Source organism: Lolium rigidum, chromosome 7 (assembly GCF_022539505.1).
Source record: "Lolium rigidum isolate FL_2022 chromosome 7, APGP_CSIRO_Lrig_0.1, whole genome shotgun sequence".
Classification (NCBI taxonomy): Eukaryota; Viridiplantae; Streptophyta; class Magnoliopsida; order Poales; family Poaceae; genus Lolium; species Lolium rigidum.
Genome location: NC_061514.1, coordinates 189,772,106 through 189,793,495, shown reverse-complemented (window position 1 = coordinate 189,793,495; position 21,390 = coordinate 189,772,106). Strand labels below are relative to the sequence as shown.

Here is a 21,390-nt window from a genome sequence, read left to right as displayed (position 1 = left end):
CGATCATTTTCCCCATAAGCACGAAACCTCTAGCTCAAAATTATTCGAATACTATTCCTGCCCAGAAAGTGTATCTCATTCACTCTTAGAGACCACCATCGTCGTGCACCGCGAAATTTGTGTACGAGTGCCCTATAACGGCCTGAGATGTGTATGGGCGCCCTAAAACTAATAGATCTCATGGTGACCAATTTATATTGCGAGCTATCCAGGCGGAGGCCAAGATTGACGCCATGCATCGCGAAATTTGTGGCGAAAGTGTTCATGGGCAACTACAATATGACCTAGTTGAGCAATTGTATTTGTGGGTGCTCAAAAAAACCAAGCTATTCGAGTGTCATGTCGAATGGTCATACCAGCTATCTATTTTCCAGAACTTCTCGAATCTATATTTAAATCACCATTGAATTCTATTATTTTATATTTAATTTATAGCTAAACTAATTTATGCCATAACCTATGTAGTATGGTTGTAGAATTGTGATAGAAATATGGTCGAATTGATGTGAAAATAGCAACAACAAAAAATAGATTGGGGGTACCAAACACATTACCAAGACCACCATGCTCTTACAAATCCCAAATTGAAAGAGCCATGGAATCTTTAAGGGTTAATCGAGTGTCCCTGTTTTCTGGAAAAAAAAAAGGAAAAACAGTGTGATGTACAACAAAAGAGTTGAGCAGCAACGCAGCAGCCAAAAGACGTCGCAGAATCCCAGTGGTATATGGATCCCAGCTAGCCTGACCTGAAGCCAGTACACTGCATCTTCCAGCTAACATCAACTTTGCTATGGTCAGCTGAGTGTCAAAGAGTGACAGCCCCCACACCTCATGTGGGAGCCAAATCCGCACAAGAATCGCAATCCCATCTCCTCCTGAGAGCAGATACCTCTCACTGTCCGTGTCTCCACGCTCTCCTGCGCCCCAAGATTAATCAATCAATCAGCTGCAGGCCGCACCTGATTGCCGAAATATTATACTGCTACTATTAGCGGCAATTGTTCTCTTCTGTTTGGGGCTTCTCTTCCCTCATAAACTAGCTAGGTAGGAGGAGGCATTGCCATCTGTTGCCGTTTGTGGGTTTGGACTTTGGACTGGCGGTGCCCTTCATCCTGGTTCCTGGAGGAGAGAAACGGTCTCTAATCGAGCAAGAATCAACAAATCTTCAGGTTAGTGGAGCCAAGAATCGAAAGTCTCTTCCTTTCTCTGCCTCCGATTCCTGAGGGAGAAACATTTTCAGTATTTTCTCCTCTCTGCTTCTTCCATGTTCTGGTCGGTCCATCATTCTTCCGCCATTTCTAGCTTTTCTCTGGAGTGTAATTGCTAATCAATGCAGTATTGCTTGTCACTCACAGGTTGCCATCAGTCGACCGAGGAGGGGCGAAAAATCTGGTGACCCGGGTAGGGTTTACCCGCTAGAAACCAATTGCGGCGGCGGCGGCGGAGGAGAACACCCGAGTAGAGCCATGGAATCTTCCACTCGGTTAATGTTGATCCTGGTGGTGTTCTTCATCCCTGCGAGGAGTGCGCGAGCGGAGCCCGAGCCGACCCTCATCAACTGCGGCTCTGATTCCAGCACCATTGTCGACGGCAGGAGATGGGCTGGGGATTCTTCCCCTCCCAGGAACCTCACACTCAGCTTCCTCGGGACCGTCGCCTCGGCGGCTCCGGGAGCAGGTGGAGAAGAAGGGCCGTATGGGGATTTGTACAAAACCGCCCGTGTCTTCAACGCTTCCTCGACCTACCACCTCGGTGTCGCCGCCGGGAGCTACTTCCTCCGGCTCCATTTCAGTCAGCTATTCGCCAACTTCAGCGCCCAGGAGCCGTTGTTCGATGTCACGGCGAACGGCCTGAAGCTGCTCTCCAAGTTCAATGTCCCCGGGGAGATTTCCTGGAGGGATTCTCAGATCAACTCCACCAGCGGCGTCATCGTGAAGGAGTACCTTCTGAATGTTACCTCTGGTAAACTGGGGATTGAGTTCACTCCTGAAGACGGGTCGTTCGCCTTCGTCAATGCCATGGAGGTTGTACCTGTGTCTGGCAGCTCCATTTTTGATTCAGTTAACAAGGTGGGCGGTCATGAGTTGAAGGGCCCGTTCAGCCTCAGCGAGAGCGGGATCGAGACAATGTATAGGTTGTGTGTGGGATGCGGCGATATCGAGAGGAAAGAGGACCCGGGCTTGTGGAGGAAGTGGGATTCGGATGAGCATTTCATATTCTCTCTGAATGCTGCACACCCCATCTTCAATTCTTCCAACATAAGTTATGTGTCGGCTGATGATTCCACATTAGCCCCTTTGAGGCTCTATGAAACCGCAAGGGTGACGACGGAGAGTTCCGTCATGGAGAAGAAATTCAATGTGTCATGGAGCTTTAACATTGACCCTGGCTTTGATTACTTGGTCAGGCTGCATTTCTGCGAGCTGGAGTATGACAAGGCTGAGCAACGCAAGTTCAAGATTTACATAAACAACAAGACTGCTGCTGAGAGCTATGATGTGTTTGCCAGAGCTGGGGGGAAGAACAAGGCTTTTCATGAGGACTTCCTTGATGTTGGCTCGCCGCAGATGGAGACTCTTTGGGTTCAGCTGGGGTCTGAGGCTTCAGCAGGTTCTGCGGCTACTGATGCTCTTCTGAATGGCATGGAGATCTTTAAGGTTAGCCGGGATGGAAATCTTGCTCATCCAACTGTGAGGATTGGTGGTATCAGTGGTGGCGTAAGGAAACCAAAGCGGAGCCCCAAGTGGGTGCTAATTGGTGCTGCTTCCGTTCTTGTGCTTTTTATCACAATTGTTGGTGCTGCTTATATCTGTTTCCATCTGCAGCGGAAGAAAAAGAATTCAGCTAACAAAGCCAACGATAACTCACCTGGCTGGAAGCCACTTGCGCTCCACGCTGCTGCGGATACCCGGTCCCCAACTCTTCGCACAGCCGGGACATTTGGGAGCAGCCAGCTTGGCAGGCAGTTTACCATTGTAGAAATCAGAACAGCCACTCAGAACTTTGATGAGTCCTTGGTGATCGGAGTTGGAGGTTTTGGCAAGGTCTACAAGGGTAGAATGGAGGATGGCAAGCTGGTGGCGATTAAGAGGGGGCATACCGAGTCTCATCAGGGTCAGGGTATGAAGGAATTCGAAACTGAGATCGAGATGCTCTCGAGGCTGCGGCATCGGCACCTTGTGCCCTTAATTGGCTATTGTGATGAGAGAAACGAGATGGTCTTAGTTTACGACCACATGTCGAATGGCACCTTGAGGAGCCATCTCTATGGAAGTGACCTTCCTGCTCTTACATGGAAGCAAAGGCTTGAAATATGTATCGGCGCAGCACGAGGGCTTCACTACCTTCACACTGGACTTGACAGGGGTATAATTCACAGAGATGTCAAGACTACCAACATTTTATTGGATGGCAACTTGGTCGCAAAGATGGCAGATTTTGGCATCTCGAAAGATGGTCCAGCTTTAGATCATACTCATGTTAGTACTGCCGTGAAAGGAAGTTTTGGTTACCTTGACCCAGAATACTATAGAAGACAGCAGTTAACTCCAAGCTCAGATGTGTACTCTTTCGGTGTCGTGCTGTTTGAAGTGCTATGTGCTCGACCAGTCATAAATCCGACCTTGCCAAGGGATCAGATAAACCTTGCTGAGTGGGCTCTGAACAGGCAAAGGAAGAAGTTACTTGGGACCATTATCGACCCTCGGTTAGATGGAAATTACACACTAGAGTCCCTGATGAAATTCAGCGAGATAGCAGAAAAATGCCTTGCAGATGAGGGGGTTAACCGGCCTTCAATGGGCGAAGTCCTCTGGCACCTAGAGAGTGCTTTGCAGTTGCACCAAGGTCATGTGCAAAATGCAAACGGTGATGGTTCTTCAGGGCCTAAACTGAAGCCTTCTGATGTATCTATCAACATAGCATGCATCGAAGAAGTTGAGGAATCTACTCGTCCAGCCCCTCAAGATGCAAATACGCAAGCTGTTGCTGTCAAGATTGAGGTGCCATGACATGGAAGGGCTTTCAAACTAGAGGTTTGAAGCAACTGAATAGTGTGTGTGTCCAGTTCATGCTTAGATGCATGTCACCTGTAGTACCGTAACACCATATGTGGAGGTCCTTGTGATATACTGAGATTCTTTTGGTACAGTAGATACTTTTGGAGGGGCTTTTGCTAATGCGCAAAATGGTTTATGATGTCAATTCCATTGATTCTTTGTAAATCGATGGAACCGAATGCTATATAGATCATTAGTTCGAATTTCGAAACACACTATGAGAAAACAAATTCAACAGTTTTCTCATCGATTGTCCCAAATTCACTGCCAAATTTTCCTGTGTCCTGTTCAGCTATTTTGTTTCAGTCAGCCTCTGTGCACCCATATTCACTGGCTTGTTAGCTGAAGTTATAGCATTCTGCTGATTATTGAGTTTCGGTTGCATCAAGTGCACAACAATATACAAGTGCACAACAATATACGAAGATTATTTGTATTTGGAAATTTATCACTTTTGATAGTTTAGTCTAGGGACATAGGTGGTCATATATCTACTCTAGATGATGTAATCCTTGCATGGTGTACATAATTTGGTTTTCTGTACCAGGCTTCAGGAAGCCAAAGCACTAGTATTGTAAACAAGAAGAGCACCACCCAGCAGAATTCCAGCAAGAGTGGCTACCCAGAGCAACAACCCCGTCTTTCCTGCATAAATCAAGGGACGAAGGTTTTATGTGTTCCGGCAACTGAAACACCTGTTATTTCAAACTAACATAGAGAGCTTTAAGATTGTTGTCTTGGATGGCTTACCTCCAGCATAATAGTCACCACTTGGAGACCATTCTTCTGGGTTATATATCGGGCTACAATAAATGTATCACAAATGTCATGAAAACTGAAAGCAGTAGATGAACTCTGGATGCTATTATTTCCATTGCTTTCTGATGCCAGTGCGGTAGGTAAGCCTTTTCTTCTCGTCAGATCTTTATAATCTTTCACTTCAACCTTTTTATCATCTAATTTTCTAACACTAGTACTAGGTTTTGTATTTTTTTAAACCTTAACAATGAACATAATTGATGCTTGTTTGTTGCTGGGCTGGGTTAAATGTTTTACCTGTACCCATCAACATTTGCTCCATACTTGTTGGCAAACTGGTAGATGCCCTTCCCCTGATAAAGACGGATCAATATATAAAGTGATGAAAATGCTAGTTTTTATAAATAAAATTCATTTCTTCAGCCTCAGAACTAACCTTGGCTTGCCTTCCTGATGCATCGACACCATCTTTCAGTTCCAGTCCTCCCCCAGGCCCTAGATGTTAACATAGCACAGTTTTATAACTTGTTATCAGATATACTCAGGTGTACCCAGAACAAAAATAGTGCTATCCTACATATCAGTAATAGTTCTTTTTTCTTACAGAAACTTGGTATGACAGCAGGTAGATTTGGTAGCAATACTGACCGAAAGGCTGAGTAGTCTTGACCTTCTTTGCTTTTTTGGACATTACTCTGAAAGATGACGATCTTGTTGAAGGCTGGATGCCTTGGAGCCGCGACTTCCCGAAAAATTGAAATGGAGATGGTTTCAGAGCCATAGAAGCCATGACCGAGGTCCCCATACGTACGACAGTAAGTTCTCTGCTGCTAGTCTTTTTTTTTAGTTTGCTAAATCATATGCAATGCTTCCTTTAAATACAAGAGCGTAGGTCGGATGTAGCAGAAAGCGATTAAGCTCAGTTTGACTAGTGTCAGTTGCTGTGTGGTGCCGATAGGCTCATGGATCACTACTGTGTGATCTGTCGTTGTCTTCACATGACCAACTGAACATGATAGAATTTGAAGGAAACATCTAGCAGGTGACCGTACAATCCTGACAATTCTGCTTTCATGTTCCCTGATCGAGAAATTTAGTTTGTTCTTTTGTGACTAACTTCATGTAGCTTGAGTTTTGGATTACTTATCTTCAATTCTACCATCATAATTCAAATATTTTCTTAGTGTCTAAAACTAAAAGTATATCTACTGATTCTTCTAGTCGTGTACTCGTGGCCATGTTTATCTGGTGCATCTTATAATACTCCCTCTGGTACCTGAAGAAGTGACGATTTGGACAGTGAAACAGTCTTCCAATATTTTTTTGGTGGGTTAACCCCGCAGTCTTCAAAATATAACTTTGATTAGTTTCTATCGCAATATATTTTTTAACATAGTATCGCAATATATATAACTCCTGTAATTATATAGTTAACAAGAGCAGTATACATGTGGGTAGAAAATTGGAAAGTGTTAGTATTTTGATCTTGAACCCAAACCGCGAGAATCTGCCATTATCATGACGAGCAATTGATGCTATCGGGAGAAGCATCCCACACAGCATTTGTGAACTGAAACAATAGAGCCTATATTTCTTACTTTTTTAAGCCATTGACGTGCGTAGACCTGTACTTCACTGATATGCAGAAAACTTTATGACAGGTTTGGTTAATTTTTCGTAATACCCAACCATTATTTAATAGCTGGGGATATTTTGCCAGGCCATCTTTATTACAGAATAAGGTCGTTAACTCTATGATCAATAAATTACTACTAAGTTTGTAGAACTTAGTTCAGAGGGCCCATAAGCATGCCAGTGATAAATAAAGCATGTCCACACTATACTACTTAGAACATTAATATTTTGCGGTATTATTCATCGTGGGTACTCATATTTACATCCAGTTACATACGTCACCACAGTTGTAATATTATACTATTATACACATAGTTCGGTTTGCTGCAGGGTTCAAGAAGCCAAGGCGCTAGTATTATAGACGAGGAGAGCGCCACCCAGCAGAATTCCAGCAAGAGTGACTGCCCAGAGAAACAGCCCTGTTTTTCCTACATAAATCAAGAAATGAAGTTAACGAGTGTCACAAATATAAAGAAAAAACCCGCAATGTAAACATTTTTGTTTTGAGATGCCAGTTTGCGTGTACCTCCAACATAAACGTCACCACCGGGAGACCATTCTTCTGGGGTATATATTGGGCTGCAACATGTGAGGAACAATGGAAGTCATGACTCATGAGAGATGCAACGGATGAGTGATCTGTGAGCTATGTAGTTATTTGTTTTTACTGGCAAAAGGTAGGTATTTCCCTTCTCATTTGTCCATCAAGATCGCTGCATTTCTTATTTATTTTCATTCTTTTGTAGGCCTGTTAGTATTTACCTGTACCCATCAACATTTGCACCATACTTGTTGGCAAACTGGTAAACACCCTTCCCCTGATTAAATTGGAAGGTTATTATGCGATAAATAGCAACAATTATTGTGTCTGATGAGCTTGTTTGAACTCATCACTGACCTTGGCCACCCTTCCAGATGCATCAAGGCCGTCCTTGAAATCCGCTCCTCCACCAGGCCCTAGAAGTCGGCATACCATAAATTTGTGAGAAAGTAAACTCATGTTCAAGTCAGCCTTCTTTCAAGCCTAATATTTACAGTTTTCATCACAGAATTATAGGGCATGTACTGACCGTAGGGTTGGGCAGTCTGGATCTTCTTCACCTTGCTGGCCACTATGAGCAAGGATGGCCTCGCCGAAGGTCGCACGCCTCGGATCTTTGATCGCTCCCAAAGTGGAGGTGGAGATGGTTTCAGAGCCAACGAAGCCATGGCAGAGGCAGACATGTTGTTGGTGATTACACTCACTCACTTGCTCACTCTCTTTGTGAGTTCTCTCCTGGCAAATTCTTGGTTTAAATACAGGGAGGGTGGGAGTAGCAGACAGGGATGATAAGGATCTTAGTCAATTTTCGGTTTGGACTCTTGTTATAATTGTGTGTCATGGGTCCATGATCACGTGAACAATCCTTGTCTGTTGTTCAGCTGATTAGAAAATGTCACTTACGAAATCTGGAATGGATAATACTGAGGGTTTCACCTTTGTCTAATTGTTTCCGTGGTTTAGAAATTTCAGTGGGTCCCTTCGCAGGTCAATTTTGAGACTACCAGTTCTGATGATCTTATCTTTAACAGTAACTTCAGAACATATCGATGATATTTGTAAGTTAAAGGTGTTTCTCAAAATCATTTTCTGGTCGACCATACTTGGCCGTGGCTCATCCTTCCCTGAGTTTCACATAGAAATCTGATTTATTTCGGCCCGCCAGGAGGAAATGGTCACTACTTGCTAAACTGGCCCAGTCTTTACTCTGTTACACCTCCGCCAACCTATTTCATATTTAGAGATGCAAGTGCCAAGTGGGTCAGTGTTAGGGTACTCTTTACCCTCTTTAGTAAAATAATGAACTACAAGAGGCGGCGTTTTGGCTCATAGGAGTAAATGCTCCCATTATACAAAATAATTAAAATACAATTTTAAAAATGTCAAAAAATTCTGACATAAATTTTTTGGTGTACAACGTGACATTCTATGTTAGTGCACAAGTTTTCGTGAAGAAACAATATTTTATGTGGCGTGTATAAAAAAGACAAAAAAATGTCCTGTACATAGTCGTGTTATAGCATCAAAATTTGTCTTTTTTTATAGGAGCCACATAATTTTTTAATATTTTTTGAAAACTTGTGTACGAACATAAAATGTGTAGATGTACATGGAAAATTTTATTTTAGAATTTTTTGACACTTCGAAACGTAAGTTCACACAACGGGAGCAAATGCTCCTGTGAGCCAAAGTGAATATCCCAATAATGATGTTATTGAAAATGTTACATAGTTCATTTTGTTAAACCAAAGAGAGTAGAGGGCCACTTCCATCTATATTCATATTCTGGTAATATTTGCATGGCCTTGCCTCCTGGGCTCCTGGCTCACACTCAATGAATTTTCTTGCAAATTAAATTTGGTCAAACATGGACCGCAATATGATCGGACCTTCTAGCCATCCAAAGAGACAGTGTGGTATATTCTTCATTACAGTGTCCGGGTTCCCTTCTACTTTTCTTTTGACAAAAGGAGTATATTAACATTGCAAAGATATAAATTATATTCTTCCTCTGCAACAATGCAATGTCCTAAAAATATTATAGATGCACACAACCAAAATATAATAATAATAAGTTCACCACCAAGATAACAGCTGAAGTCTAAATTCTTCAAAAGCGACACTTCCGAAAATAAAATAATACACACGCTCTGTCGTCGCCAAATCATAGGCCTTAGGTTTTCATCTTCGAGAAAGTTCGCGCTCTCAAAACAATGCTTTCAACAAGATCATCATCATATACAACCAATTAAGGATAGGTCTTAGATTTCCACCCTGAAAGATAAGACTTTGTTCTCCTCTTGTGCTGCCACTTCCACTTATCAGCGATGCTGCTATGAGTCACGAAACACCAAGCAAGTTCCTCATCGTTCTGAAGATTCGATCCGCCATTACTAGGCCTCACAACCTCAACCGCCCACATATCACCCTCCTGCGACTAAACAAACATAAAATGGGTGCACACGATTGAATCCCTACCTAGGATTGCTTGCATGATCCTATCTCAGAGGCAGACACGTCTAGGATTGGATTCTTCATTACTTTCTTTGGTCTAGCTAAAAGGAAAACGCGCTCTCTGTTTAATCATTTGAACCAAGATCATAGAACACGCTTCCCTGCATTCCGTCAGCAGACAAGAGGATTGGCATGGAAATGCTATCGAGTATGTGCACTTGATTGCACATACCAACTAACACCAGTTATAGGTTAGTACTTAGTACGAAGTACTAGTATCCTACAAGCCGAGGATTAACTGCAACCTAGGGCACGAAAGGTAACAACTGAAGCTCTAGTGCTAGTCCTAACTGAATTCCCTGTCTTATTTGGGCCCTCCTTGTAGAACGCGCGAGTTTTCCTCGTATACAAGCATTGCACTGTTCCGCTTGAAATTCATACGAGATTGTTGCGATTCGAGCGGGTTCTTGACTTGCGGGGGGTGGGGGAAACAGTGGAGTCAAGATACAACTGAATGCCATTGTACGTGTTAGGTGACGTCCACACTTATTCACTCAATAATCCATTCAACCCTCAACTGTTTGGCCTTGGCTGCTTGTACTGACCTGTACTAGCTGTTTTGGCAAGTTTTGGCAGTGAACTGGAGATTTATTGGGATCTTCTAATTGGCTGTGTACGTGCTTGGGAACAAGCTTTGTCTCACCTACATTGTTACGGCATCTACAGGTAAAAGTATCAGTCACTTGTTAATTGCAGGCTCCTGAACAAGCTGTAACGAACTGATTAAGCGAATGATGTTAGCGTTGAATTCACCAAGAAAGTTGGCAAGGTGGAGGGCATTTCCTCCAAAAGCATCAAACCCAACAACAACTTTGGGCCAGCTCCTTGCACTGCCACCAGTGAATAATCATGGTGCATGTTTCAGCTCGCACATGGAGATACAGAGAGAGAGACTGAAACTTTTTGGGCATTGCCTTTGGATGCTGCTCAGCCCTTGACCCTTTGTTAATGCGTAACCACCGTCTCTAGCTGTAGATGCTGCCTGCGATTGCAAAGAACCCATTATTCCATTGCCAAAAGGAAGGGTGGTACATTTGATAGGTTAAATCTCAGTTCATAGTAGGAGTAGAATCTTTTCTAGTAGGAGTAGAATAGTATGCACAAATCCGTGTTAACAAAGGCAAGTTACAGGTGCTTTGGGTCAAAATGCACATGGACGAGCTTTTCTTAGTGACAGAAATGGCAAGCAAAGTTGGCAGAAAAAGTGAGCATGCATCTTTTTCTTCCTAGAAAGAACAATTGAAATATGAAAATATTATTCATTATTCAATCAGTAAATATTGCATACCGAAACAAGACAAAAAAAAGTACTACCTCGGTTCCAAATTAACTAACTCTGCTTTGTCTAGATACGTCGGAGGGAATAGAATTGCGGAATGAACTAAGAAAAGAACTGTGTTTCCGTTTTTTAAATATATTTGAGCATAGAATATGTGTGTCCTTGTTTTTTTTTGCGAATAATATGTGTGTCCTTGTCCAAAGGTTGAATAGTACTACTTTGGTCCACAAAAGAATGTCGCAAATTTATTTAAATTTAGATGTATCTAAATTTTTCGAATTTATATAAATCTTCGATACTCTTTTGTGGAAGAAGGGAGTACATGTTGAGTACGGCCATACGGGTATCGTGGCAGGAACAAGCTGATATTAGATGAGGTCAACTGTTGCTGAACTTTTACCTGCCTTGCTCTCCACATGGCAAGAAAAATTACGATTTGCCCCGTTTGACCAAAATCATGGGCACCTGTGTTTGGGGTTGATGGCCAGTGGGCCGTGGCAGTGCCAACTGACAACTGTAGCCTGTAGGAGGAGCAGCCCCACCTAGCAGCAGGAATCCTATGGCTCCAAACGTCATGGGACGATCGAAGGAAAAAAATAAATACACGACAACTAGGCATGGGAATGAAATCCTCTTTTATGTATTTTAATTTTGTGTAGCACCACCCATGATCAAAGGGTAAGTTGAGAAGTGATATAGAGAAGGAGAATGACATGGGGGTGATGCTACATGTGTCTTTTTTTCCTTTTTTTTTCCTTTTGTGGATTAAGAGCCATCTATGCTTATTAGAGCATCTCCAACCATGTCATCCAAAGCGTCCCCCAAAGAGATTCGGGCGCGCCAGACGAAAAATTGTTCCTAGCCGCGCGCGCAAAAGGCCCTTTCCGTCCGGCGCGGCCCAATACGGTGTCTGGCCCCGAGCCCGTCCCCGCTACACAGGGGATGCTCCGGGCACGCCGGACACAACGAAACGCGAGGCGAGGAGTGGCGGGACTGACGCGTCAGCGGCACATTCAAGTTTAAACCTAACCGTCGCCTACCTCGCGACGGAAGTTATTGGCGCGCAGCGACGGTGCAGTTCCCACACAGGCGCAGCGAAACGTCTCGTCGCGCCTAGCTCGGCGTGCCGGTGTTAATGAGCACCACCGCTCCCCCGCCTCCCTCCGGCCTATAAAAATGGGCGCTCTCTCATCGTCCCTCACACACAAACCCTAACGTCTCTCTCCCCAACCCTAGCCGCCACCATCTCAAGAGTCGACGCCATGGCTGGTAGAGGCAGAGGCAGAGACCGAGGCCGCGGCAGAGCTGCACGCTCGCAATCGCCTGCGATGTCATCGTCTTCGTCGTCGGACCTGCAGGAGGAGGAGCAGGAAGTGTTGTTCGAGTTCGTCATCGTCCTCAAGGGCGACCCACTCGGCATCGAGAGGTTGCTGGACAAGTTCACCGACTTCGTCGCCGCCAACGAGCCGGTCGCGCTGCATCTGCGGGAGGCTGGCTACGTCTGCTGCCGGTGGCCGGTGGACATGCTCGTCGACGGGCGCGGCAAGATGTACCTCCACACCGGCTAGGAGAAGTTCTCACGCTACCATGAAGCCGGCTGCCGGTGACCTCGAAGCCGGCTGTGTGCTCACATTCTCCTACCTTGGCGACATCGATATAAGCGTCAAGGTGTTAGACGAGACGCGCTGCAGCCGGCACTACCACGGCGACACCGATAAGGAGGACGATTGAGTGTTGTTTCTTCGCAGAGAAAATAGGCACGAAGGTTTCTAGATGTTCTTCCTCAAAAGGACCAGCTGAATTTTCCAGTTTGGGTGACTGGGGGTGCCTGAGTGTGTTCTTTCTTGGCAGCTAACACACAAAATCTGCGATGCCAACACTAGTTAGGTTTCGTTATTTTGCAATGTTTTAATTTGTGTCAACCATGGTCCAAACTATTTATTAGTTTGTGTAAACCATGTTCCAAACTATGTCTTAGTTTGTGTAAACCATGTTCCGAATTATGTATTAGTTTGTGGAATGTTTCTTCTCGAAATAAAAATGCAAAAAAGAGAGAGAGTATTCTAATGTTAAAAAAAATTAGAGGCGGCGTTTGGGGAACGCGGCTGCGAAGCAACGTCCCCCAAACGCGGCACAAACAAAACACGTTCCCCAAACGCTCGATCTGGCGCCGTTTGGGGGACACGGATGAAGATGCTCTTAGACCAAATGTATATGTTGGGGGATGACCCCCGGTATGCCAAAGGCATGCCAAACCCGATGGTTTGAGCCATCAAGATACCGGTTTAATGTTTATGCCGGAGCACGAAGTTAAGTGTTTGGCTAAGTAAAGCTAAGCCGGTATCCCCAAGAGGGGTATACCGGAACCAGATAGAGAAGACACCGGGCTACCGGTAAGATGTGTACTGTATCACGTCGGCAAGACTGGTCAAAGATTCTCTCCAGAGCTAGAGGACAAGGATGAGCTAAGCAAAGTAGCTTTAAACGAAGCCCGGCGCCAAAGAGGAAGGTGACGCCAAAAGCAACCGGGGACGTCGGCCTCCTCGTTTAAAGAAGATACCGGCGTCACCTATGATTAAAGTAACTTTGTAAAGTAGTTTGTCTGTTCAAAGATGCCATTAGGGTTTCCTAGGGTTTCTCCCCCTGTAAGCCACCCTCTCCCCTATATAAGGAGAGGGGGCACACCCCATCGCGGGTACGAGCTAAGAGAGGTACGATCTAGGTGAGTCCTTGTACTGAGAAACCTGTAACCTGTTGAGATCAATGAAGAAAGAGATCTAGAGCAGAGTTATTCCTTGTGTCTTTCTTCTTCTACCTCTGGCTTTGGCTAAGTTCTTGAGGAAAGCATCCGGAAGTTCATCCAATCTAATCAAAAACCCTCCCCCGAATCCTCTAGCGCCCATTCGGCCCCAACTTAAGCCATCCTATGGCATCTGTCTGTTCACCACGACGACGCTTGGCGCCCACCGTGGGGCAAGAAGTGGCGCTTGATGGAGTTCACATTCGGCGGGCATCCTTGATGTCGCCGGCGAGCGGACGGTGTCCGCGCTCGTGCGGCCGCATCTACTCCATGGACTTCATCAACGACAACGCGGGCCGCTTCGCCAACGGCGGCATCTTCCCCAAGAACGGCCGCGTCATCGAGTTCGGCAGCCACCGCGTCTACTTCGGCACTGTCCGTGTGCGCCAGCGCCTCTCGCCGGTGCTGGTGGCGCCGGACCCGCCAAGGTGGCTCTGTGCTGGCCGCGCCACCGACAGCATGGAGGTAATGATGGCTGGCGGGGTTGGCGCTGGCAAGGAAGCTGTGGATGAAGGTGCTGGGCGTGCGGCATCGACCCGTCCGGCCAAGCCACCACTGGAGCGCGACGCGGGCGCTACGGGAGCATCTTCCGCACCACCGGGGACACCACTCCAAGCGGCGATGAACATGCTGGCTACGCCCATCGCGCAGAACATCGACCCGGCAGCGGCTCAGGCGGAGCTACAGGCGCAACGCCAGAAACTGCTCGCGAACGGCGCCGACATCGTCCGGGCGCAGCGCGAGCTGAACCTAACCCTACGTGAGTATAATGCTGCCCATGGCTTTGCTTCAGTTAGCGCTCAGGCTGCTAGGATGCCGGAAACCGGCTTAAGGCTCGCAATCTAGATCAGGATTTGCGTAAGGAAGTTCTTGCCGGCAAAAGCACCTCTGCATCTGTGAGCATCGTAGAGAAACCTAAGTACAGTAGCCCGGATAAAACCATAAAAGCTGCTAAGACTGCAGTAGAGCTGTGTGAATCGCTTTCTGGAGAGGCTTTGGCAAAACAACAAGAACGTGTTAGAGAGTTGCTAGAAACCATTGAGCAGCAGAATGTCGAGCAGCTTGCTAATCTGAACAAGGCTGCGGCCTCAAAATCCACGCGTTCAACAAAGAATGCCGGAAGCAAGTCCCATGGGCAGGCATCGTCCCCCCATCCAGACAGAAGAAAAGAAAAAGAGATGAATGCGCAGCAGATGACTGTGTATGATCCGGTCCTTGCCGGAAAACCACAAGCCGGGCAACACGATGCCGGTAGGAAAAGCCAAGGAGCAGATCGAGGCTACGCCAAAGGAGGCTATGCCGGAAACAATCATGCCGGTAGATATGAAACCGGGCAAAATTATCGAGCTGCAAGGGCAGCGTATGAAGAGGAGGAAATACTTCCCCCGAGATACCGGCAGGCAAGGGCCACGGTACCAGAACATTACGATGAAGCTGATTCCACAAGACTCACGGCATACCGGAACCCATTGGGAGAACGCGTGGGAGAAAGACACCTGCCAGAACGGGATGCGAGGCACCGTCTGGATAGAGTGTATTTGTCTGAAATGATCGAGGCGAAGGTCCTCCGGGTCCAAAATGTTTCGGTCCAAGGATCATGAAAGAGGAACCACCGGCTCGCAACTTCCAGCTTGCCCCGTGACACAAAAACATATGATGGCACCACTAAGCCGGAAGACCGGCTCGCGGATTACGTGACCGCGGTATACGTCGCCGGTGGCGGAGGAACCGTGAATCGGAGGAGGAAACCGGCGTTGGGCCGTGAGAATTGTACCATCATTCCTCGGTGGGACCGGCACGAATCTGGCTGAACAACTTGCCGGCAGGAAGCATAAACGGTTGGTTGGACTTTGAGGAAGCTTTTGTGAGTAACTTTAGCAGCACATACCGAAGGCCCAACAGGCCTCAGCAGCTTGCCTTGTGCGTGCAGCGCCTACATGAAACAGACCGGGATTACTTGACCCGGTGGAACTCCACGAGAAACTCCTGCGAAGGGGTGATAGAGGCGCAAGCCATTGCTTGGTTTTGCAATGGATGCCGCAGAGGTTCGCCGTTGTGGCAAAAGCTACAGCGGAACATGCCGGTAACTCTGGCGGAGATGATACGTGTGGCAGATAGCTACGCATTGGGAGACCCAATGCAACCGGCAGTACAAGCTGAGCCGGAACAAACAAACCAACCTCAGCAGCGCCAAGATCAGTACCGGGACAACTGGCACAACAAAAGAAGGGAAGATTTTTCGGATCGAAGGTATGGTCCACAGCAAGTAGCTGCGGTACAGGATAACTCCAGCCCCAGCGGAAGCCAAAGGCAAAAAACCGGATCGCAGTCGTGGGCGGGTCCTAAAAACAATGTGTTGAAAACAAAAAGTGGGGAGAGAAAAAAGATTGGCAAGAGCATATGAGGTACACCATGGAAGCAGCAATGGAGCAACCATGCCGGTTTCACACTCCGAAACCGACGAAGCCGGCAAACCATCTGACAAAAGATTGCTCTTGGATCAAGCACTTGATGTTGAGAGGTGCGGCAAAAGATGCGCAAGCACAAGGGTGCTCCACAATACTACCACCCTCGCATGACATGTTACATCAGCACCCACTACCACCGCCACCACCGCTTACCGGAGCAAACGCTCTACCGGTGCAGCCTCAGCCAAACCGGCAAGCAGAAGATCAAGCAAGTTCATCTGGTGGGAGAAGGCAATGGCCAACCACCTCCACTGGCACCTTTGGGCCGGAATGTTTATCACGATCCGGATGTGTGATGTGTTGTGTTCGTCACTGAGCCAACCGACAGGCAAAGGCTACGTCGCCGTTCCATGGAAGTGAACGATGTGATGCCGGCAATACCAAAATACATGTTGTGGTCAGATCAGGAAATCTATTGGTCGTTCAAGGATCACCCCAAGATAATGCCTAATCCGGGTGGTTATGCTCTTGTGGTAGACCCAATCATGCATGGGCCAACGACTCGAGTCAAGTTCAGCAAAGTGCTGATAGACAATGGAAGCAGCATAAACATCATGTACCGGCACACCATGCATACGCTGGGCATAACAGAAAACATGCTACAGCCAACTCGTACAACTTTCCACGGAATCGTTCCGGGCTTATCCTGCGCACCAGTGGGAAAAGTCCGGGTGGATGTGTCGTTTGGAGGACGTGACAATTGCCAGGTTGAAAACATTGAGTTCGAGGTTGTGGACCTAGATAGTCCTTACCATGCATTGCTGGGGAGACCGGCATTGGCAGCTTTCATGGCCTCGACTCACACGGCCTATCTCAAGATGAAGATGCCGGCACCTCGTGGACCCTTAACTGTGGTGGGAAACTACAAGATTTCGTTGGAAACTGCTTCCGCCGGATCAAACCTGGCAGAGTCACTGGTGACTGCAGAGGAAAAGAGGAGGATGCAAACTGCGGTTGCGCTGGCTCAGTCTTCACAGTTGAGCTTAGCGGCAATGAGTGCAAACTTGGGCACACCGGCCTTCAAGCCAACTAAGGAAACAAAAGACATCGTGCTGGATCCGGCTTACCCTGAGCGTACCGTTCGTATCGGTGCCGGCCTCAGTGAGGCATAGGAAAGCGCGCTCGCCAGCTTCCTCCATGAGAATCGGAATATCTTTGTCTGGTCTACTGATGACTTGGTAGGTGTTCCGAGGGAGCTGGCTGAGCACTCCTTGAATGTCCAGAAGGATGCGAAGCCGGCGGGACAACCTTTACGCCGGTTTGCTGAGGATAGGAGGAAGATCATTGGAGAAGAAGTGACAAAGTTGTTGGTTGCCGGTTTCATTGTGGAAGTGCTGCATACTGAGTGGCTAGCCAATCCGGTGCTGGTCGAAAAGAAGAAAGAAGAGAACCTCGAAGCAAAAGCTCCAAAGGTGTGGCGCATGTGCATCGACTACACCAACCTAAACAAAGCTTGCCCAAAAGATCATTTTCCTTTACCCCGGATCGATCAAGTGATTGATTCTACTGCTGGGTGTTAGTTGTTGTCTTTCCTGGATGCCTATTCCGGTTTCCACCAAATTCCCCTGAAAAAGGAAGATCAAATAAAAACTGCGTTCATTACCCCGCACGGGGCTTATTGCTATGTCACTATGCCTTTTGGTTTGCGCAACGCTGGTGCAACGAAACAGCGCTGTATGCAAAAGTTCTTGTTTGATCAAATCGGAAAAAATGTGCAAGTCTATGTGGACGATGTCGTGGTAAAAACTAAGGCAAAAGAAACCTTAATCGACGATCTCCGGCAAACATTTGATAATTTAAGAAGATTCCGGATGAAACTTAATCCGGCAAAATGCACCTTCGGTGTTCCCGCCGGCAAACTGCTTGGTTTTCTCGTATCAAGCCGGGGCATTGAGGTTAATCCGGTAAAAATCCGGGCAATCGAAAGAATGACTATACCGCGAGATCTCAAGGACGTGCAAAAGTTTACCGGAAGCTTGGCATCTCTAAGCCGGTTCATAAGTAGGTTGGGAGAAAAGGCTCTGCCACTCTATGCTCTGATGAAAAAATCCGATACGTTCGTCCGGACCCCTCGTGCGTACGCAGCGTTTAAAGAGCTGAAAACAATGCTAGCCACCGCACCAATACTGGCTTCACCTTTGGAGAGGGAACCCATGTTGTTGTACATAGCAGCAACCAGCCGGGTCGTAAGTGTTGTGGTGGTAGTGGAAAGAGAAGAGGAAGGAAACACCGTGCAGAGGCCGGTATACTACCTGAGCGAGGTGCTCTCCCTCTAAAAAAAAACTACCCGCATTTCCAGAAAATGACTTATGGTGTGTTCATGGCCGCCACAAAGCTTAAGCATTACTTTGAGGAGCACCCCATGAAAGTGGTGAGTGAGGCACCCATTTCCGATATCATGTGCAATAAAGATGCTAGCGGTAGGATTGCAAAGTGGGCGATCCAGATATCACCACATGTACCGGTGTATGAAAGAAGAGATGCCATAAAATCACAAGCCTTGGCTGATTTCTTGGTTGATTGGGCAGAAATGAAATACAAGCCACCAGACCAAAGAATAGAATATTGGAAGATGCACTTTGACGGATCCAAACTCAAAGATGGTCTAGGTGCCGGTGTGGTGCTTACCTCACCTAAGGGAGATCATCTCCGGTATGTTTTGCAAGTACATTTCAGGGCATCAAACAATGTCGCTGAGTACGAGGCTTTGATTCATGGACTTAAGGTCGCAAAAGAAATCGGTGCACACCGGATCATTTGCTACGGAGATTCAGATCTTGTGGTACAACAATGTTCCGGAGATTGGGACGCAAAAGATGCCAACATGGCTTCATACCGGTTTCACGTGCAAAAGATTGTCGACTTCTTTGAAGGTTGTGAGTTTCACCATGTGCCACGAGCGGAAAATGAAGCCGCGGATGCTTTGTCCAAGCTAGGCTCATCTAGGCAAGAAATTCCTCCCGGAATAGCCTTGGCACACTTAAGAGTCCCATCAATCAAACCGAGTCCGGAATCGGAGTCCATTTTTGTACCGGAGTCACATGTTGTACCAATGGATATCGATGAAGGAAACCCGGGGACTATTCCGGCAAACTCGGGACCGTTCCGTAAACTCGGGGACTGCTGCGTCCATACCGGAGGAAGCAATGCTGGTGGATAACATGGAGATAGACGTACCGGTGTTTCTAGTTCGAGAAGCACCATCTTGGGTTAAACCTATTAAGGAAAATCCTGATCAACGGCACCTTGCCGATTGACGAAAATGAGTCCAGAAGGATCCAAAGGAGGTCCAAAGCATACACCATCATCAATGGCGAGGTGTACAAGAGAAGTGTTACCGGTGTCCTCCAAAGGTGTGTGGAACCGGAAGAGGGAAAAGAAATTCTTGCGGAGATTCACCAAGGGGAATGTGGCCACCACGCTTTGTCAAGGGCGCTGGTAGCAAAAGTATTCCGGCATGGGTTCTATTGGCCCACTGCTTTGGAAAATGCTGAAGATTTGGTAAGAAAGTGCAATAGGTGCCAGAGGTACGCCAAGCAAAATCATACCCCGGCATCCGGTTTAAAAACCATACCGCTAACTTGGCCGTTTGCTGTTTGGTGCCTTGACATGGTTGGCCCATTGAAAACTGCAAGGGGAAATATGACCCACATCTTGGTTATGGTGGACAAATTCACCAAGTGGCTAGAAGTGAAACCTATTGCAAAATGTGATGGGCGCACAGCGGTGAAGTTCATAAAAGATGTTATCTTGCGGTATGGCTACCCGCATAGCATTATCACTGACAATGGAACAAACTTTGCTCAAGGTGAGTTCAAAAGATTTTGTGAGGATAACAATATCCGGTTGGATTTGTGCTCAGTGGCACACCCACAAGGCAATGGCCAGGTTGAAAGAACAAATGCCTTGGTACTTTCCGGTATCAAACCAAGACTCATCGAGACGGTGGAAAAGTCACTGGGGTGTTGGCTCGATGAGCTACCATCAGTGCTGTGGAGCATAAGAACGACTCCAAACCGGTCTACCGGATACACTCCATTCTTCATGGTTTACGGAGCAGAAGCGGTCATACCAACCGACATTCTCCATGACTCGCCAAGGGTGCAGCTCTACACCGAACAAGAGGTAAAAGAGGCCCGAGAAAACGATGTGGACTTGCTAGAAGAAGCAAGAGAATTGGCATTGGCAAGAACAGCCATTTACCAGCAAAACCTCAGACGCTATCACAGCCGGAAGGTTAACCCGAGGGTATTCCGCGAAGGAGATTTGGTGTTGCGTCTAGTGCAACGCACTGAAGGCCGACATAAGCTTTCACCCCCATGTGAGGGACCTTTAATTGTGAGCAAAGCTCTCCACAATGATGCCTATTACCTGATCGATGCACAGGAATGGAAAGAAGGAAAGGCGGACAGATCCGGAGAGGAGACCAAGCGTCCGTGGAACATAGCTCTGTTGTGTCCTTTCTACTCATGAAGTTGTGGTGTAAGAAGTTCCTTTTTGTACCTTATTTACTATGAATAAAAGATGTCGGAACCTCGAATGAATCTCGGGGACTACCCCTCCTGAAATTGCATGCAATATGTTTATTTTTTTCAGTTTACCGGTTGCTTGTTGAACATTTTTTCTTTCCGGTTTAGTAACGTGCTAAACCTATCGGAGTCTTCGACTCTGCTGTTGTCCGCAAACCGGCTTCATGGCAAGCAAGATAAACCGGTAGGAATTAAGCACGTGAACTACGAAAAGAGAGAGTGGGAACGAACAATCCGGAAAAATTTAACTAACCCCGGCTAAACCGGTTTTTTGTGAAAATTTCGAGTTATTTCTAATTTCAAGAAAGTGCTTGCTTGGTAAAAGAACTTTGTGCCTCATACGCCAAAACACCCAAAAGAGGTAGGCAGAGCCAAAGCGAAAGAGCCAAGTGTGCATCGGATTGGATGCGGACACAATTCCGGAATCTTTGTAGTGCAAGACAAAAGCAAAACAATGAGCAAAATGCTAAGTCAACAGACAAACATAAGTTAATAAGCTACCGGTATAACATACCGGCAGATAATATGGTAACACAGCCAAAAGAGAGGCTAAGTTTTATATTACATCATAAACCCCGGCATACCGGGGTAGAATTTGATAAGCATTGTTTAGGAGACAGTGATACGTCCAAAACGTATCTACTTTCCCGAACACTTTTGCTATTGTTTTGCCTCTAATTTGTGTATTTTGGATGCAACTAACACGGACTAACGCTGTTTTCAGCAGAACTGTTCTGGTGTCTCGTTTTTGTGCGTAAATCCAACTTTCGAGGAAAAACCTCGGGATTTTGACGAAAGGGCCTATTT

General features: G+C 46.6%; 3 protein-coding genes across 3 annotated transcripts; 1 reads left to right on the top strand and 2 right to left on the bottom strand.

Moving 5' to 3' along the window:
* The first annotated feature begins 1,466 nt into the window (after positions 1-1,466).
* LOC124669516 (probable receptor-like protein kinase At1g30570) lies at positions 1,467-4,178 on the top strand. Its single transcript, XM_047206124.1, has one exon. The coding sequence runs from the start codon at positions 1,467-1,469 to the stop codon at positions 4,008-4,010; it is 2,544 nt and encodes an 847-aa protein (XP_047062080.1). The 3' UTR covers positions 4,011-4,178.
* A 404-nt stretch (positions 4,179-4,582) lies between these two features.
* On the bottom strand, positions 4,583-5,672 carry LOC124670674 (photosystem II 10 kDa polypeptide, chloroplastic-like). Its single transcript, XM_047207148.1, has 5 exons — positions 5,466-5,672; positions 5,254-5,312; positions 5,115-5,170; positions 4,809-4,861; positions 4,583-4,703 (listed from the first exon to the last, which is right to left on the bottom strand). Exons 1-5 carry the CDS (start codon positions 5,620-5,622, stop codon positions 4,609-4,611), a joined length of 420 nt encoding a protein of 139 aa, XP_047063104.1. The 5' UTR covers positions 5,623-5,672; the 3' UTR covers positions 4,583-4,608.
* Positions 5,673-6,664: 992 nt separating this feature from the next.
* LOC124670675 (photosystem II 10 kDa polypeptide, chloroplastic-like) lies at positions 6,665-7,722 on the bottom strand. Its single transcript, XM_047207149.1, has 5 exons — positions 7,523-7,722; positions 7,351-7,409; positions 7,215-7,270; positions 6,979-7,031; positions 6,665-6,880 (listed from the first exon to the last, which is right to left on the bottom strand). Exons 1-5 carry the CDS (start codon positions 7,674-7,676, stop codon positions 6,786-6,788), a joined length of 417 nt encoding a protein of 138 aa, XP_047063105.1. The 5' UTR covers positions 7,677-7,722; the 3' UTR covers positions 6,665-6,785.
* Between the last annotated feature and the right edge of the window lie 13,668 nt (positions 7,723-21,390).